The sequence below is a fragment of the Leptodactylus fuscus genome, chromosome 1 (genome assembly GCF_031893055.1).
Source record: "Leptodactylus fuscus isolate aLepFus1 chromosome 1, aLepFus1.hap2, whole genome shotgun sequence".
NCBI classification, from domain to species: domain Eukaryota; kingdom Metazoa; phylum Chordata; class Amphibia; order Anura; family Leptodactylidae; genus Leptodactylus; species Leptodactylus fuscus.
This window is the reverse complement of record NC_134265.1, coordinates 2,984,257-3,004,636: the sequence shown is the minus strand read 5'-3', so window position 1 is coordinate 3,004,636 and position 20,380 is coordinate 2,984,257. Positions and strand designations below refer to the sequence as shown.

Genomic DNA, 20,380 nt, shown 5'->3' with positions numbered 1-20,380 from the left:
TAGGAGGTAGTATTATAGTAGTTATATTCTTGTATATAGGAGTAGTATTATAGTAGTTATATTCTTGTACATAGGAGCAGTATTATAGTAGTTATATTCTTGTACATAGGAGGTAGTATTATAGTAGTTATATTCTTGTACATAGGAGCAGTATTATAGTAGTTATATCCTTGTACATAGGAGTAGTATTATAGTAGTTATATTCTTGTACATAGGAGTAGTATTATAGTAGTTATATTCTTGTACATAGGAGTAGTATTATAGTAGTTATATTCTTGTATATAGGAGTAGTATTATAGTAGTTATATCTGTGTACATAGGAGTAGTATTATAGTAGTTATATTCTTGTACATAGGAGCAGTATTATAGTAGTTATACTCTTGTACATAGGAGTAGTATTATAGTAGTTATATTCTTGTACATAGGAGTAGTATTATAGTAGTTATATTCTTGTACATAGGAGTAGTGTTATAGTAGTTATATTCTTGTACATAGGAGTAGTATTATAGTAGTTATATTCTTGTACATAGGAGGTAGTATTATAGTAGTTATATTCTTGTATATAGGAGTAGTATTATAGTAGTTATATTCTTGTACATAGGAGTAGTATTATAGTAATTATATTCTTGTACATAGGAGTAGTATTATAGTAGTTATATTCTTGTACATAGGAGGTAGTATTATAGTAGTTATATTCTTGTATATAGGAGTAGTATTATAGTAGTTATATTCTTGTACATAGGAGTAGTATTATAGTAGTTATATTCTTATACATAGGAGGTAGTATTATAGTAGTTATATTCTTGTATATAGGAGGTAGTATTATAGTAGTTATATTCTTGTACATAGGAGTAGTATTATAGTAGTTATATTCTTGTACATAGGAGTAGTATTATAGTAGTTATATTCTTGTACATAGGAGGTAGTATTATAGTAGTTATATCCTTGTACATAGGAGTAGTATTATAGTAGTTATATTCTTGTACATAGGAGGTAGTATTATAGTAGTTATACTCTTGTATATAGGGGCAGTATTGTAGCAGTATGTCTAGTTGGTTCATAGTAGAATCCGTTGTGTTGTGTAATCTTGGTGGTATCTGGAGAACATTTGCAGTACTGGTAGATAGTAGTAGACATCTTCCTGTACTGATGCAGTATTATATATCTTGGAGCACATTGCGATGTAGTACCAGGTGATTTTATAGTTAACTCCAGAATGACTGATTTCTCTGCACGTTTATGTCTCGGTGACAGATCATTTCTTGGTTTTCTTCACACCCTGGGCCCCCATGTACTTCTGCTGTGCCCCCTCCCCTGTATTACCAGTGGCTGGGCCGGGACTCCCAGGAGCTTTGCTGCTTTTCTTCTGTAGATTATTCATGGGGTTTTGCTATGAAAACAGATTAGTGATGGGTCAGAGGTCGGCCGCCGGGTCGGGGTCGCAGGAAGAGGCTTCACCACAAGGACTTCACTGGAAACCACATGAAAGTGCTGCTAATTCAGTGTAAACGGGGAACATCCTACTAGGCCCAATGTAAACAGCGGATCCTCAGTCACTGCAGGCGCTGGTGACATCATCAGGACACAACAAGACATTTCTATTCTCATCGCAACACAAAATGTATCTGACTATAGAAATGATCTAAAGAGGATGAAATAATATATTTCGGGGGTATAATGGAGAGCTGGCTATACTGTGTATCTAATCCTATACTGTGTGATACTGTATACTGAGCTGTGTATCTAATCCTATCCTGTGTGATACTGTATACTGAGCTGTATCTAATCCTATCCTGTGTGATACTGTATACTGAGCTGTGTATCTAATCCTATCCTGTGTGATACTGTATACTGAGCTGTGTATCTAATCCTATCCTGTGTGATACTGTATACTGAGCTGTATCTAATCCTATCCTGTGTGATACTGTATAATGAGCTGTGTATCTAATCCTATTCTGTGTGATACTGTATACTGAGCTGTGTATCTAATCCTATCCTGTGTGATACTGTATACTGAGCTGTGTATCTAATCCTATCCTGTGTGATACTGTATACTGAGCTGTGTATCTAATCCTATCCTGTGTGATACTGTATACTGAGCTGTATCTAATCCTATCCCGAGTAATACTGTATACTGAGCTGTATCTAATCCTATCCTGTGTGATACTGTATACTGAGCTGTGTATCTAATCCTCTCCTGTGTGATACTGTATACTGAGCTGTGTATCTAATTCTATCCTGTGTGATACTGTATACTGAGCTGTATCTAATCCTATCCTGTGTGATACTGTATACTGAGCTACATCTAATCCTATCCTGTGTGATACTGTATACTGAGCTGTGTATCTAATCCTATCCTGTGCGATACTGTATACTGAGCGCTGTATCTAATCCTATCCTGTGTGACACTGTATACTGAGCTGTATCTAATCCTATCCTGTGTGATACTGTATACTGAGCTGTGTATCTAATCCTCTCCTGTGTGATACTGTATACTGAGCTGTGTATCTAATTCTATCCTGTGTGATACTGTATACTGAGCTGTATCTAATCCTATCCTGTGTGATACTGTATACTGAGCTACATCTAATCCTATCCTGTGTGATACTGTATACTGAGCTGTGTATCTAATCCTATCCTGTGCGATACTGTATACTGAGCGCTGTATCTAATCCTATCCTGTGTGTTACCGTATACTGAGCTGTGTATCTAATCCTATCCTGTGTGATACTGTATACTGAACTGTGTATCTAATCCTATCCTGTGTGATACTGTATACTGAGCTGTGTATCTAATCCTATCCTGTGTGATACTGTATACTGAGCTGTGTATCTAATCCTATCCTGTGTGATACTGTATACTGAGCTGTGTATCTAATCCTATCCTGTGTGATACTGTATACTGAGCTGTATCTAATCCTTTCCTGTGTGATACTGTATACTGAGCTGTATCTAATCCTATCCTGTGTGATACTGTATACTGAGCTTTGTATCTAATCCTATCCTGTGTGATACTGTATACTGAGCCATGTATCTAATCCTATCCTGTATGATACTGTATACTGAGCTGTGTATCTAATCCTTTCCTGTGTGATACTGTATACTGTGCTGTATCTAATCCTATCCTGTGTGATACTGTATACTGAGCTGTGTATCTAATCATATCCTGTGTGATACTGTCTGCTGAGTGGTGTATCTAATCCTCTGATGTGTGATACTGTATACTGAGCTGTGTATCTAATCCTATCCTGTGTGATACTGTATACTGAGCTGTGTATCTAATCCTATCCTGTGTGATACTGTATACTGAGCTGTGTATCTAATCCTATCCTGTGTGATACTGTATACTGAGCTGTGTATCTAATTCTATCCTGTGTGATACTGTATACTGAGCGGTGTATCTAATCCTATCCTGTGTGATACTGTATACTGAGCTGTATCTAATCCTATCCTTTGTAATACTGTATACTGAGCTTTGTATCTAATCCTATCCTGTGTGATACTGTATACTGAGCCGTGTATCTAATCCTATCCTGTGTGATACTGTATACTGAGCTGTGTATCTAATCCTATCCTGTGTGATACTGTATACTGAGCTGTGTATCTAATCCTATCCTGTGTGATACTGTATACTGAGCTGTGTATCTAATCCTATCCTGTGTGATACTGTATACTGAGCTGTGTATCTAATCCTATCCTGTGTGATACTGTATACTGAGCTGTGTATCTAATTCTATCCTGTGTGATACTGTATACTGAGCGGTGTATCTAATCCTATCCCGTGTGATACTGTATACTGAGCTGTGTATCTAATCTTATCCCGTGTGATACTGTATACTGAGCTGTGTATCTAATCCTATCCCGTGTGATACTGTATACTGAGCTGTATCTAATCCTATCCCGTGTGATACTGTATACTGAGCTGTGTATCTAATCCTATCCTGTGTGATACTGTATACTGAGCTGTGTATCTAATTCTATCCTGTGTGATACTGTATACTGAGCGGTGTATCTAATCCTATCCTGTGTGATACTGTATACTGAGCTGTGTATCTAATCCTATCCTGTGTGATACTGTATACTGAGGTGTGTATCTAATCCTATCCTGTGTGATACTGTATACTGAGCTGTGTATCTAATCCTATCCTGTGTGATACTGTATACTGAGCTGTGTATCTAATCCTCTCCTGTGTGATACTGTATACTGAGCTGTATCTAATCCTATCCTGTGTGATACTGTATACTGAGCTGTGTATCTAATCCTATCCTGTGTGATACTGTATACTGAGCTGTATCTAATCCTATCCTGTGTGATACTGTATACTGAGCTGTGTATCTAATCCTATCCTGTGTGATACTGTCTGCTGAGTGGTGTATCTAATCCTCTGATGTGTGATACTGTCTGCTGAGTGGTGTATCTAATCCTCTGATGTGTGATACTGTATACTGAGCTGTGTATCTAATTCTATCCTGTGTGATACTGTATCTAATCCTCTGATGTGTGATACTATCATATTGAACCTGCTTTTGTTACCCAGTGGTATTATGGTGCAGAATAATCCCCTCCCCCACCCCGGACAGCGCTATATTTCTTAGGCTCCTCCTTCCCGTTTCCGGAGCAGTATATGGCGGTGTATATGGCGGTGTATTATAAGCTCTCTTGTTGGTGTCCTCAGTGTACGAGTTTCAAGACCTTCAAGTTCCAAGTGTAGTTATATTTCAAGACCTTTATTATTTGTCAGGTATAGGGGGCGCTAGAGAGACTGTTTGCTTTCTTCCAGGGGCGGGGGATAATTTACATACGATTTCCCAGAGATCTTTGCATGTCAGACTCTCTGTATGTCCCTGGTACTGGCCACATGGTAGTCCGCGCCGTCTCTCCGGGGTACATAGACCTGATAGAAGGTCCATATCTACAGTGTCTGGTGGTCCTGGTTAACCCTGTGTGTGCCGGGCGGTTGGGTTGTGGTCTCCGTCCTGGTGACTTCTCTTCTCTCACTGCCGCTCTTCTGTTCCTCACAGATCCTCACATCCAGTATGAAAGATTCGGTTCTAACATAGTAATAAAGTGCGGGAACATGGACCCGGACGTCGCCGTTACGTGGACGGTCAATGGGACGGATATCGATAGCTCGCAGCTGAACGGCTCAGCTCTTCTTCTACATAACGTGGATTTAACGCTCAATGGCTTCTACTCCTGTTTTGAAGGGTCCTCGTGGCAACTGTGGCACCAGACTATCCTCAAAGTGGGGCGTGAGTATCTCTTCCACATGTGCGGTCCGTACTATTCTGAAAATCTAGAGGTCCCAAGGTGGAGCGTGTATCAGAAGGATGTATCCTGGAGATCCTTGGTGATCCCTATTCCAATAGTCTAGAAATCCTGATGTGGAGCGGTAGGATATTGACTGCAGAGCCTTAGTGATCCCTATTCCAATAGTCTAGACCTGGGGTACTCAAACTTTTCAAACAGGAGGCCAGTTCACTGTCCTGCAGACCATTGGAAGGCCGAAATATAGTTTATATAAGATTATATGCTCCACAGTAACTCCTCCCACAGTATTATACACTCCACAGCAGGCCCACAGTATTATATACTCCTCAGTACACCCCCCCACACACAGTATTATATGCTCCTCAGTACACCCCACACAGTATTATATACTCCTCAGTACACCCCACACAGTATTATATACTCCTCAGTACGCCCCTCCCACACAGTATTATATACTCCTCAGTACACCCCACACAGTATTATATACTCCTCAGTACGCCCCTCCCACACAGTATTATATGCTCCTCAGTACACCCCCCACACAGTATTATATGCTCCTCAGTACACCCCCCCACACAGTATTATATGCTCCTCAGTACGCCCCCCACAGTATTATATGCTCCTCAGTACGGCCCCCCAGTATTATATGCTCCTCAGTACATCCCCCCCACAATATTATATGCTCCTCAGTACGCCCCCCCCAGTATTATATGCTCCTCAGTACACCCCCCCACACAGTATTATATGCTCCTCAGTACACCCCCCCACAGTATTATATGCTCCTCAGTACGGCCCCCCAGTATTATATGCTCTTCAGTACACCCCCACACAGTATTATATACTCCTCAGTACACCCCCCCCACAGTATTATATGCTCCTCAGTACGCCCCCCCACAGTATTATATGCTCCTCAGTACGCCCCCCACAGTATTATATGCTCCTCAGTACACCCCCCCACACAGTATTATATGCTCCTCAGTATGCCCCCCCAGTATTATATGCTCCTCAGTACACCCCCCCACACAATATTATATGCTCCTCAGTACGCCCCCCCACAGTATTATATGCTCCTCAGTACGGCCCCCCAGTATTATATGCTCCTCAGTACATCCCCCCCCACAGTATTATATACTCCTCAGTACACCCCCCCACACAGTATTATATGCTCCTCAGTACGCCCCCCCCACAGTATTATATGCTCCTCAGTACACCCCCCACACAGTATTATATGCTCCTCAGTACCCCCCCAGTATTATATGCTCCTCAGTACACCCCCCCACACAATATTATATGCTCCTCAGTACGCCCCCCCACAGTATTATATGCTCCTCAGTACATCCCCCCACAGTATTATATGCTCCTCAGTACATCCCCCCCACAGTATTATATGCTCCTCAGTACATCCCCCACACAGTATTATATGCTCCTCAGTACGCCCCCCACAGTATTATATGCTCCTCAGTACATCCCCCACACAGTATTATATGCTCCTCAGTACGCCCCCCCAGTATTATATGCTCCTCAGTACCCCCCCCAGTATTATATGCTCCTCAGTACACCCCCCCCCCACAGTATTATATACTCCTCAGTACACCCCCCCACACAGTATTATATGCTCCTCAGTACGCCCCCCCACAGTATTATATGCTCCTCAGTACACCCCCCACACAGTATTATATGCTCCTCAGTACCCCCCCCAGTATTATATGCTCCTCAGTACACCCCCCCACACAATATTATATGCTCCTCAGTACGCCCCCCCACAGTATTATATGCTCCTCAGTACATCCCCCCCCACAGTATTATATGCTCCTCAGTACATCCCCCCCACAGTATTATATGCTCCTCAGTACATCCCCCACACAGTATTATATGCTCCTCAGTACGCCCCCCACAGTATTATATGCTCCTCAGTACACCCCCCCACACACAGTATTATATGCTCCTCAGTACGCCCCCCCCCCAGTATTATATGCTCTTCAGTACACCCCCACACAGTATTATATACTCCTCAGTACACCACCCACACAGTATTATGCTCCTCAGTACGCCCCCCCCAGTATTATATGCTCCTCAGTACACCCCCCCCACACAGTATTATATGCTCCTCAGTACACCCCCCCACACAGTATTATATGCTCCTCAGTACGCCCCCCCACAGTATTATATGCTCCTCAGTACGCCCCCCACAGTATTATATGCTCCTCAGTACACCCCCCCCACACAGTATTATATGCTCCTCAGTATGCCCCCCCAGTATTATATGCTCCTCAGTACACCCCCCCACACAATATTATATGCTCCTCAGTACGCCCCCCCACAGTATTATATGCTCCTCAGTACGGCCCCCCCAGTATTATATGCTCCTCAGTACATCCCCCCCCACAGTATTATATACTCCTCAGTACACCCCCCCACACAGTATTATATGCTCCTCAGTACGCCCCCCCACAGTATTATATGCTCCTCAGTACACCCCCCACACAGTATTATATGCTCCTCAGTACCCCCCCAGTATTATATGCTCCTCAGTACACCCCCCACACAATATTATATGCTCCTCAGTACGCCCCCCCACAGTATTATATGCTCCTCAGTACATCCCCCCACAGTATTATATGCTCCTCAGTACATCCCCCCCACAGTATTATATGCTCCTCAGTACATCCCCCACACAGTATTATATGCTCCTCAGTACGCCCCCCCACAGTATTATATGCTCCTCAGTACATCCCCCACACAGTATTATATGCTCCTCAGTACATCCCCCACACAGTATTATATGCTCCTCAGTACATCCCCCACACAGTATTATATGCTCCTCAGTACATCCCCCACACAGTATTATATGCTCCTCAGTACATCCCCCACACAGTATTATATGCTCCTCAGTACGCCCCCCCAGTATTATATGCTCCTCAGTACCCCCCCCAGTATTATATGCTCCTCAGTACACCCCCCCCCCACAGTATTATATACTCCTCAGTACACCCCCCCACACAGTATTATATGCTCCTCAGTACGCCCCCCCACAGTATTATATGCTCCTCAGTACACCCCCCACACAGTATTATATGCTCCTCAGTACCCCCCCCAGTATTATATGCTCCTCAGTACACCCCCCCACACAATATTATATGCTCCTCAGTACGCCCCCCCACAGTATTATATGCTCCTCAGTACATCCCCCCCACAGTATTATATGCTCCTCAGTACATCCCCCCCACAGTATTATATGCTCCTCAGTACATCCCCCACACAGTATTATATGCTCCTCAGTACGCCCCCCACAGTATTATATGCTCCTCAGTACACCCCCCCCCACACAGTATTATATGCTCCTCAGTACGCCCCCCCCCCAGTATTATATGCTCTTCAGTACACCCCCACACAGTATTATATACTCCTCAGTACACCACCCACACAGTATTATGCTCCTCAGTACGCCCCCCCCCAGTATTATATGCTCCTCAGTACACCCCCCCACACAGTATTATATGCTCCTCAGTACACCCCCCCACACAGTATTATATGCTCCTCAGTACACCCCCCCCACACAGTATTATATGCTCCTCAGTACACCCCCCCACACACAGTATTATATGCTCCTCAGTACATCCCCCCCACAGTATTATATGCTCCTCAGTACACCCCCCCACACAGTATTATATGCTCCTCAGTACATCCCCCCCACAGTATTATATGCTCCTCAGTACACCCCCCCACACAGTATTATATGCTCCTCAGTACCCCCCCCCAGTATTATATGCTCCTCAGTACGCCCCCACACAGTATTATATACTCCTCAGTACACCACCCACACAGTATTATATGCTCCTCAGTACACCCCCCCCACAGTATTATATGCTCCTCAGTACACCCCCCCACACAGTATTATATACTCCTCAGTACACCCCACACAGTATTATATGCTCCTCAGTACACCCCCCCACACAGTATTATATGCTCCTCAGTACACCCCCCCCCACAGTATTATATGCTCCTCAGTACGGCCCCCCCAGTATTATATGCTCCTCAGTACGCCCCCCCCAGTATTATATGCTCTTCAGTACACCCCCACACAGTATTATATACTCCTCAGTACACCCCCCCACACAGTATTATATGCTCCTCAGTACCCCCTCCCACACAGTATTATATACTCCTCAGTACACCCCCCCACACAGTATTATATGCTCCTCAGTACGCCCCCCCACAGTATTATATGCTCCTCAGTACGCCCCCCCACAGTATTATATGCTCCTCAGTACACCCCCCCACACAGTATTATATGCTCCTCAGTACGCCCCCCCAGTATTATATGCTCCTCAGTACACCCCCCCACACAATATTATATGCTCCTCAGTACGCCCCCCCACAGTATTATATGCTCCTCAGTACGGCCCCCCCAGTATTATATGCTCCTCAGTACATCCCCCCCCACAGTATTATATACTCCTCAGTACACCCCCCCACACAGTATTATATGCTCCTCAGTACGCCCCCCCACAGTATTATATGCTCCTCAGTACACCCCCCCCACAGTATTATATGCTCCTCAGTACGCCCCCCCAGTATTATATGCTCCTCAGTACGCCCCCCCACACAATATTATATGCTCCTCAGTACGCCCCCCCCACAGTATTATATGCTCCTCAGTACACCCCCCCACACAGTATTATATGCTCCTCAGTACGCCCCCCCACAGTATTATATGCTCCTCAGTACACCCCCCCCCCACAGTATTATATGCTCCTCAGTACGCCCCCCCAGTATTATATGCTCCTCAGTACGCCCCCCCACAGTATTATATGCTCCTCAGTACGGCCCCCCAGTATTATATGCTCCTCAGTACATCCCCCCCACAGTATTATATGCTCCTCAGTACATCCCCCACACAGTATTATATGCTCCTCAGTACGCCCCCACAGTATTATATGCTCCTCAGTACACCCCCCCACACAGTATTATATGCTCCTCAGTACGCCCCCCCAGTATTATATGCTCTTCAGTACACCCCCACACAGTATTATATACTCCTCAGTACACCACCCACACAGTATTATGCTCCTCAGTACGCCCCTCCCAGTATTATATGCTCCTCAGTACGCCCCCCCCCAGTATTATATGCTCCTCAGTACACCCCCCACACAGTATTATATGCTCCTCAGTACACCCCCCACACAGTATTATATGCTCTTCAGTACGCCCCCCCACAGTATTATATGCTCCTCAGTACGCCCCCACACAGTATTATATGCTCTTCAGTACACCCCCCACACAGTATTATATGCTCTTCAGTACGCCCCCCCCACAGTATTATATGCTCCTCAGTACGCCCCCACACAGTATTATATGCTCTTCAGTACACCCCCCACACAGTATTATATGCTCTTCAGTACGCCCCCCCACAGTATTATATGCTCTTCAGTACACCCCCACACACATAGAGTATTATCTGCTCCTCAAGACGCACCTACACACACATAGACTCATATACACATACATACACACACACTACTTCAGGCTACAGGCGCAATGTCTCACATCATCGTGCCTATATCGGGGCAGAGGTCACTCTCTGCAGTCAGTGTAGGCCGCGATTGCGCAGACTGCACCCTACACTGGCAGCTTTCAGGGGCTTTTGCACATACAACTGTAAGCAGTAAAAGCTCATTAACAGGGAATCCTGTACCGGACTCCTTGTTAGCGAGTGATCCGGGCGATGGCGCAACGGCCACATGTGGCAGGCCGGACAAATGACCTGTAAGTGAGGACTTCAGGTCAAGACCATGTCCTTGTGTTATGGCTGTTCAAGTTGGGATAAATTAGACGTCACAGTGCCACACCTGTTCACAGGTTATTTGTGGTATTGCAGCTTAGTCTAATTCAATGCAGTGTAACCGAGCTGCATTAGCAAACCCTGCCCGATGGATAGTGGTGGCGCTGTAGGAACGTGGTGATGGACACTATATTCGTCAGTCCCATAGACATATTGTCAGGGCGCTTGCTCCACCGCTGGTCCATTGATCATTGCATGATCCTAACAAGGAGCACCAGTGGTCAGAGCTTGGGAGCCTCCATTCTGGCCGTCAGTGGGAGTCTCAGTGGTAGGACATGTCCATTGTGGGACATGCATGTCAGTCGTAGTTGGTAGTTACAGCTTCGGAGGTCCTGCTCTGAGAACTTCGCTATTTGGGACAATGGCCAGGCTTCTTCTGAATCCGTATAATAAATATATCCAGATATACAAGAACATAGAAAGCTCCGGGGTGTGAAGGAAAACTTAAAAAACCCAGAAGTGACATAAAATAAGTGATACGGTTGCGAATCTCTTCTACACCGCCCCTGGATTCTCATCATCTTCCCGTCCTGACCAGGGCTGTTCTCTGAAGGGTTTCCAGGTGATTTTAGTCAATCATAAATATTCTATTAAGTTTTTATGAGCTTGTGAGAGCTGAGCCTGTAGGTGCCGACATAACTGGTGTAAGAGCGCCAAGCGGAGGCGAAACCGCCGCATGGACATGACAATATCCAAGGGTAAGGTAAAAGTTGCTGGATCTCAACGATTTTGATGACATCGTGAGACCTCTCTCAAGTTCTTACCATCAAACGTCAACCTCAAACCTAAAATATGGATCCAACATGTCATCTAGTCTGTCCTACATCGAAGGACTTGGATTTATAGATGGAGCCCATCATGTTGTCTTATAGAAGTGAGTTGTATGAGAATCTTGAAGATCTTGGTAGCTGTCCGGTATTGTCTTCTTCTGACGTTGAGTTTGTTTGTCATCTTGATCACGTTTCACCACTCGTTCCAATCAAAATCTCCTCGACTTGTTTTGTATCCTTGAGGACGTTTCATCAATCTTCTGAGCGGCTTCATCAGTTGAACAGTTTGCTGAAGAGGCCACTCGGATAAATGGTGAGAAGCCCGAGACATGTCCAGCTGATTTTGTCTCTTACGAGTGATGAAGCGTCTTCCAGTTTCTACAACGAAATAAACCATGACCTGGAATTAAAAAAAAGAGACCTTCATGGTCCAGTACAGACCATGACGTCACATAACGTCTCCTCCACGAAACCCAATGGGGCAGATTAATATCTTCTGCAGCAGGAGCCAACGGAGGAAGGGGAATATTGTTTTTAAAAGGAAATTTTTGACTGAGAAGACGCAGCCGGGTCTGTTCTGTACTTTGTCCTGCGGAGTGATGGAAATCTGCGTCCAGATAAAAGACGAGACACAATGTCTAGCTCGAAGCCTTTTGCCCGGTTCTTTCCATTTTACTAAGTGGGTAACATGGTTTCCGATGATGGGACATGAAGTAATGACAATCTTATTTTCACAATAAATTGTATTTATTCTGCTGCGAGCAGTCAATGAAGGAAGCGCTGGATGATATCCATCAAAGTGTGCAGTCACACATGAATCATTGTGGATGTCCAATCTTGCTGAAAAATAACAGCTACGGACATCCAGCCATCGGGACGGTGTATAAATGAGTTTTCAAAGCCGGGGGGCGGGGGAGAGAGAGTTAATTCTGTCAGCGTCAGTGAACAAATCTACGATGAATGGGAAGAGCGGAGACGGCTCATTGGTAAGGAGCAGGGGATGAGCTATAGGCCAACGGAGGCGGCAAGGTCCCATCGATGGTCGCTCTTCCACCGGAACTCTTCTGATATTACATTGTACGCCTCTTGTGGTCTCTTCCTGTTCTTCTCATCCCTTTTTCTTGCCCCCTTTCATGCAACATAATTATAGTTTTGGTCTTGCCTCTTCTTCGTCCCATCCCACCATATCTTAGTCTTGCCCCATCCTTGTTCCAGCAGATGTTGGCTCCCCCTCTCCACGACTTCTCGTACCTGTCACATCCGATCTCATATTCTTACGTTTATCCATTAAACTCCAGTATATCTTTCCATTACCCCCCTATCCCTTGCCTCGAGACGTGATTCCTGTTTGGAGAGGTCCTCTCCTACTGCTAGGTTACCCAATGCATACACATCTATCGATTTGGTCTTCCACCGGGACACTTCTGTTATGACATTGCCTCTTGTGGTCTCTTACTGTTCTTCTCGTCTTCTTTCATGCAACATAATTATAGTTTTGGTCTTGTCTCTTCTTCGCTCCATCCCACCATATCTTAGTCTTGCCCCGTCCTCGTTCCACCAGATGTTGGCTCCCCCTCTCCACGACTTCTCGTACCTGTCACATCCAATCTCATATTCCTGCGTTTCTCCATTAAACTCCAGTATATCTTTCCATTACCCCCCACATTCCTTGCCTTGAGACGTGATTCTTGTTCCGAGAGGTCCTCTCCTACTGCTAGGTTACCACATCTATCGATGACATGGCTCTCTGTTATTCGTTATGCGACCCCCTTCCCCATATTTGGTTTACAGGATGGGGCCACAGTATATTTCTGATGGGTTACCCCTCGCTAAGTCTCTCCATGCCCTCTAGGCTTTGTACCGTGTCTCCTCCAGGATTATCATCTCTTCGGCTTCCTCTTGACATGTTCTGCCTGAGGAGCCAGGATTATCAGCTTCTTATTGATTTCACAAACTCCTCGGAAGCAAAACTTCACATTTTATCTTTCAGCCGTTGTGCGAGTCTCGGCCAGGTCTTCAGCGAGCGTGGATGTCTCTAATCAACCCTCGGTGGAGTCTACTGTTTGTTGGTCATTGACCTTCACAAATACGTAGAAGATGGGAAACTTCTTGCAGTCTACAGAAAACGTGTGCACTCCATTATATTTTCATTATCCTAAATCCAATCATCGGGCGTAGTATTAGCCGCTTTATCTGGGTGACCTCTCTCGCTGCGGGTAGAAGGGTATGGTTTTCATTAGCACAGGCTCTGTCACTGGATGTAGCGTGGAAATTAATTTCAGGTTCTCCTCCGTAGCGCTCAGGCAGCCCTGTCAATAGACACTCACGTCTCTTCTAAGAACTGTTGATTTATTTAATTGAAATTGGGCCAATGTAAAATCATTTATTTTTGGAGGCACACATGCGTGACGCCGCCATCTCTCCCAACGCCTCGTAGTTATCCACATCTGCAGAAAACATTGCTGTCTTCCAGGAGTGCAAAACACAAGAAAACATGGCAACAAAATCTTCACAGTTTCCTTGATTTTTTTTTTCATACCTTTTTCCATAAATGCGGGTGACCACATCTAATCCGCTGCACATGTGTGGTCCCCATTACTACAGCCCCGGGACACCCCAGACTGAAGTGTCAGGAACGCTAAAGATGGCTTATAACTGAGCGAAAATTCTACAAGAGATAATATCCTGCACATACACCTGGGATATAACCACGGCCTGGAGGGGCAGCGTCAGCCAAGTGTGCAGGTCAGCAGAGGAGGGACGAAGGGAATACATGTCTTATACAAGAAAGGAGAATAGGATTAAGTATACAGATAAGATCCTCGGGGGAGGGACATCAGGGTGGCTCATTGTTAAGCATGGGAGGTAGGTGGAATCGGCTGAGCGGACTTGTAAAGTGGAGGAGCCACGTAAGAAAAGTGTGAGATGAGCTGAATGTTACATGCAGATCGGGTCATCTGAGTGTGATGTAAGTAGAAGTTTAGGAGGTAGATAAGATCCTTGGGGGAGGGACACAAAAGATGTTTGGGAGGAAAATAAGGTTAGTTAATTGTTCAGCAAAGGAATTAATTAACTGAGAGATTACAATTAACTGAGTGTATCTGCAAAGTGGGGGAGGAAGACGAGATTACTGTGAGATAAGGTTTCATGTCATCTGAATGTGCTCTCCCATTAACATGGTGGTACGTGAGATGTAAGATGCCAAATCTGCCCCTCCCATTAACGTGGTAGTACATGAGACATAAGATCACATCAATGCCCCTTCTACTAAAATGGTGGTACGTGAGATGTAAGATGCCACCTCTACCCCTTCTGCCTCCCATTAATGTGGTGGTACATGAGATGTAAGATGCCACCTCTGCCCCTTCTGCCCCCCATTAATGTGGTGCTACGTGAGATGTAAGATGCCACCTTTGCTCCTTGTTGTCCCATCTGTAGATATGTCCCATATGTAGATGTCAGGCGCTGTGATTGGGACACCATGAAGTAACGGATGGATCTTCTACCACCGTAATTGTCTAGACTGGTCCATGGATGACCTCCTGGTTCTTCGGTTCCTCCATGGCCCCTGTACGACTGCATTGTGTAGTGTCGCTGCATTGTTCGTCCTCTCTCCATCATTCACTGTTTCCATTACGGGGTTAAACCTGCACAAGGCCTCTTCATATTCAGCGGTTTTATCCGGAACTTTCCATGGAGTCGTCCTTTGTAATGGGAGTTTTTATCTGGCCTGTAATGTTCTGTTATTAGCTTTCGTACAAGGTCATGGATTGATGCTCGGCTCAGATAGAATCCTACCGTCGTTAAAGATCGCCATTCATCACCCCGCGCTGTGTGTATTATATCGGTGACTATCAATATAAAACTTTACAGCCTGGCGGGATAATGATCTGCGGTGATTAGCTAACCTGGCCGCCGTTAGCCGCTCTTCTGTCGTCGCTGCCGCCATATTTCATTGTAATTAGACTTTGTGTATTAGATGCTGACTCTTCAGTGAGCGCCGGAGACCCCCAAAGTGGATGGAGGGAGGGGGGGGATTACTAGATATGACCCCTCATTGGCTCCTGTATGGGGGAATACCCTGCAGTGAGCGCTAGTAACTACCATATCTGCCACTACTTACCATATGAGCTGCGGGACCGATTGTGACCCATGATATGGCCAAAAGAACCTGACAAGTCCCACCATCCGAGAGCAGCCTCACCCCACGGGCCCACTGTCATCTCAGCTTATATCTTATGCTCTAGTCACACCTTTGGGTAGGCTTTGGATGGCTCTCCTCCTGTGGGTGGGCTTTGGATGGCTCTCCTCCTGTGGGGGGGCCCTGGCTGGGTCTCCTCCTGTTGGTGGGCCTCGGCTGGGTCTCCTCCTGTGGGTGGGCCTTGGATGTGTCTCTTCCTGTGGGTGGGTCTCCTCCTGTGGGTGGGCCTTGGCTGGGTCTCCTCCTGTGGGTGGGTCTCCTCCTGTGAGTGGCTCTTGGCTGGGTCTCCTCCTGTGGGTGGGCCTTGGCTGGGTCTCCTCCTGTGGGTGGGTCTCCTCCTGTGAGTGGCTTTTGGCTGGGTCTCCTCCTGTGAGTGGGCCTTGGCTGGGTCTCCTCCTGTGAGTGGGCCTCGGCTGGGTCTCCTCCTGTGAGTGGGCCTTGGATGTGTCCCCTCCTGTGAGTGGGCATTAGATGAGTCTCCTACTTTGGTAAGGCCTTGGGTTTTCATCTGGTTGGGCCTTAGACAGGTCTCCTTTAGATGGGTCTCTCCTTTTGGGTAGGTCTAGGGTGAGTCTCCAGTCTCCATCTTTGGGTAGACCATGGATGGGTCTGTTCCTTTGGGTAGACCATGGATGGGTCTGTTCCTTTAGGTGGGCCTTGGATGGGTCTGTTCCTTTGGGTAGACCATGGATGGGTCTGTTCCTTTAGGTGGGCCTTGGATGGGTCTGTTCCTTTGGGTAGACCATGGATGGGTCTGTTCCTTTAGGTGGGCCTTGGATGGGTCTGTTCCTTTGGGTAGACCATGGATGGGTCTGTTCCTTTAGGTGGGCCTTGGATGGTTCTCCTCCTCTAGGTCAGTCTCCTATACTATGGTCTCCACAATTAAGTCTCCTGTGAGGTTGCAGAAGGATTGGGGTGCTGGGGCAGTTGTAATATTGACCATTGTGCCCCTGCACTGCCAGTATGTTATTGCAGGAGGTTCTGCAGCAGCTGAGGTTCTGTCTGTCCTGGGATTAGTGCTGGTGCAGGCTTGGGATTGTGCTGGAGACGTCTATGTAATTATGGAGGACGACTCCTCAGTGTAAGAGCTTTTAGCCGCTGCTCTCCTCCTCCAGCGCCGGCCGCCCAGATACATGAAAGCCTAAATGAAACCTCAGTAAGATGCAGCCTATTCCCCTGACACCAGTCGCTTCCAGAGCTGTCTCGGCCCCGTCTCTGCAGATCTCTCTCCACCTCCGGCTGAGTCTCTGCCTTAAATCTTTCTCTCCAGGAAATGTAGATAGAAAGCTTTGTTACATCATAGCATCTGCTCCAGTCACCTCCAGAGCTGCAGTCACAGTTCTCCCAGGCTGCAGGAGCTCAGCTTCCCTCCCCGCTGCTTTGGTGCCTGTTTACATTATGCAGTTATTGGACAGAATTGTCATATAGAGAAAGTGACAGACTCCAGGCAGAAGTGTGAGCGCAGCTCTGGGTGTAATGCCCACGATTGTCTGCAGAGCTTACAGTCTATGAGAGGAGATGTATGGGCAGTATTACCAGGATTGTAAGGGCTGTATAACCATATAACCATAGGACAGTGACATGTTACACGTATGACCTGAGGACAGTGACATGTTATATGTATGACCTGAGGACAGTGATATGTTATATGTGTTGAGGTCAAATCATAATACCCCAGAGATATGCTGTCTGTAAAGGAAAATTAATTAACAGGCCAAGATCGGCCTCCGCCATCTTTTAGCCTGGAGAATCATGAAGACACATGGTGGTCGTGTATCAAAAACGGATTCTGGTTTAATGGTGGCTAGAACAAAGTATATATCACATGGCATAGACAGAACAGGATTGGCTAGTATAATTAGCATACATCTATTGGTGGAGAAGTTTGTAACAATAGCCCTGATGCATATCTATTGGATAAGAAACTGGAGAGAGGTCACACCCCCTTGATGGCTAGTTTTACTCTAAAATGGAGTCAGTGACCTCATGGTAGCCGCATGTATCAATCAAAATGGCAGCCATCAGCACATGTCTCAAATACACATCCTAGATGTCTATCTCATGGTATTCTAAAGACAATAGACATCCTTGTTGGAGACAATTAGCTTAATTACCCTTCTCTTGTCCCTTTATCATTGGAAGGGTCTTTGGTCTTTGATCCTTTCCTAACAATGCCCGTGGTTCCTGCCGAACTGTCTCCATTTTAATTAGTTTCTTTGTAAGATAGCATCACCCAATACACAGAGCATAGTATTTACATAACCAGTCTGGCAAGATCCAAACTGCATCTCTCTGGGAGAGAGAGATGGACAGATAGAACCATCTCAGCCCCCACCTCTATACACAATTTTTCATAAGATATTATTGTTCCCCCACAATTCCCCCATTAAGACATTTATTATTTTTCATATCAGATGAGTACGTTCACTTAGTTCCCTAAATGCCAGCCCTGCTGGATTCCCCATCTGATATTTTTTTTTATAAATGTCTACCACTTATATCTATCTTTATCATAACATCTATTAAAACATATCAAAATTAACTTGAAAAAACAATATATAAACAATATGACCATGGCAATTTGTACAATGTTTTGCCATATCCCCATTATCTTTTAGGAAAGCAAAACAAAAACAAATAATGTCCATTTCTTCATTCCTGCCGTGATTCAGGAATCTTTTTACAATGGGAAGCAGGTATCCTCCAATTTGACGGAGGTGGCAGTTGTCATCAGCACTTTGGAGGGGCCGTCTTTCTGATATGTCTTTTCACTATCACCCAATCACCACCTGCAAGCTATGTGCTCCTGGAAAAAAATCAAAAGATCAAACAGGGTCTAGAATAGAAGAAAACGCCTGTTCATGTGTTATTTTCAGTCTTTGACATGAGCTCTGGACATAGCTGGCAGTACTTATCACACTTAAGTTGTGAAGTCTGGGGAAAATACAACCCTTAGTCTAAGCACCCTTCCATAAAGCACCTTGAGTGTGCACTTGAACCTTTTCTACTTTGCCTGAACTCTGCTCAATCCCCAATACATACATTATTTTATTCATTATTTCACCTGTGAAATGTGTCCCTCTATCAGACTCTCTCATCTCAGGTATCCCCAATCTACACACAAGCTCAGATATCAATTTCTTGGCAGTTACCTGCGTCGTTGCTCGGCTGATCCAACCTGAGAACAAATACACAGACCAACACATATTTGTACGTTCAGATTCAGGCAATTATATGTAATGGATACAGGGGTTTTGGTGTGCATGCGGTGTGTCTTAACTACCTGCCCTGGATTGTGTAGAGCACCTATGTGACATGCTTTTATGTGATTCCCTGCAGCCCTTCCAACCTGAGGCAAACTATAGTTTACCCACTAGTGACTCCATGGCATTTCAAGAGGCATGCACCTTACCGTGGGCCAAACCAGCCATTTGGGGGTACACTGATTTATCCCCCATTTTCACATTCCTTGGCACCAGCCTTTGTCCATTTCTCAATTTCCTCCCCAGTCACCTTAGAGTACAGCCCCTTGGGGTCTGCTATTTTTCTCACCTGGTTGAGACCCTTCCATGGTGGTAGCACCGCTGCTCAATCAGCCTTCTAATTTCCAATACTCTCAGGGTCTCTTCCCTTTGTGTGAGCTCTGACTTTCACAATTGCCAACTGCTTAGGGAGCAATATGGCCATATCTCAACTGACTTACTAAGTTTCCATTCTTAATTGGTTCGCCCTGTGCCGTCAGGAAGTTCCTGGACCTCCATATTGGACCATAACCATGTGCAATGCCAAACGCATACCTGGAGTCAGTGTAAATGTTTGCTGTGCTATCAGGCGTCTATAAGGTCAGGCCTCTTATACTGACATGTGTGGTGGAAGGGCTTCTTATACTATGGTGTCATGTATAATGACTACAGCATACCCTGTATTCAAATTTGCCTTTTTCTGTTAGGTACCTGGAACCGTCCACAAACATATCATAGTCAGGATTCTCCAATGGGGCGTCAGTGACATGACTGAAGCCGCCTCTTCTGAGAGGGAGTTTAAAAATATCTCATCTACTAATATCTCATCATCTACTCCCCCTTTGAATCATGAACTCCTACTGGTATAAGAGTTGCAGGATTCAAAAGTCAAATAACGCTGAAATGAGATGTTTGAGGAGGATGTAGAGCAAATTCCATGTTACTCTATCTTGCCAAAGAAATATGACATCTGTCTATCTGTGTGAGGATTGCCTTACCACCGTTCTGATAGAGGAAAACACATCAGGTTCAGGTTTGTCTATCTGTAGCACAA

The 20,380-nt window shown here is 45.3% G+C and overlaps 1 protein-coding gene across 5 annotated transcripts in view; it reads left to right on the top strand.

The window, feature by feature from the left end:
- Window positions 1-20,380, top strand: part of CNTFR (ciliary neurotrophic factor receptor) — a 425,728-nt gene that overhangs the window by 297,030 nt on the left and 108,318 nt on the right. For all 5 annotated transcript variants that reach the window (XM_075267249.1, XM_075267240.1, XM_075267223.1 and 2 more), the window contains one exon: window positions 5,022-5,252. In XM_075267249.1, coding sequence (XP_075123350.1) covers window positions 5,022-5,252 — 231 coding nt within the window. The remainder of the gene's footprint in view (window positions 1-5,021; window positions 5,253-20,380) is intronic.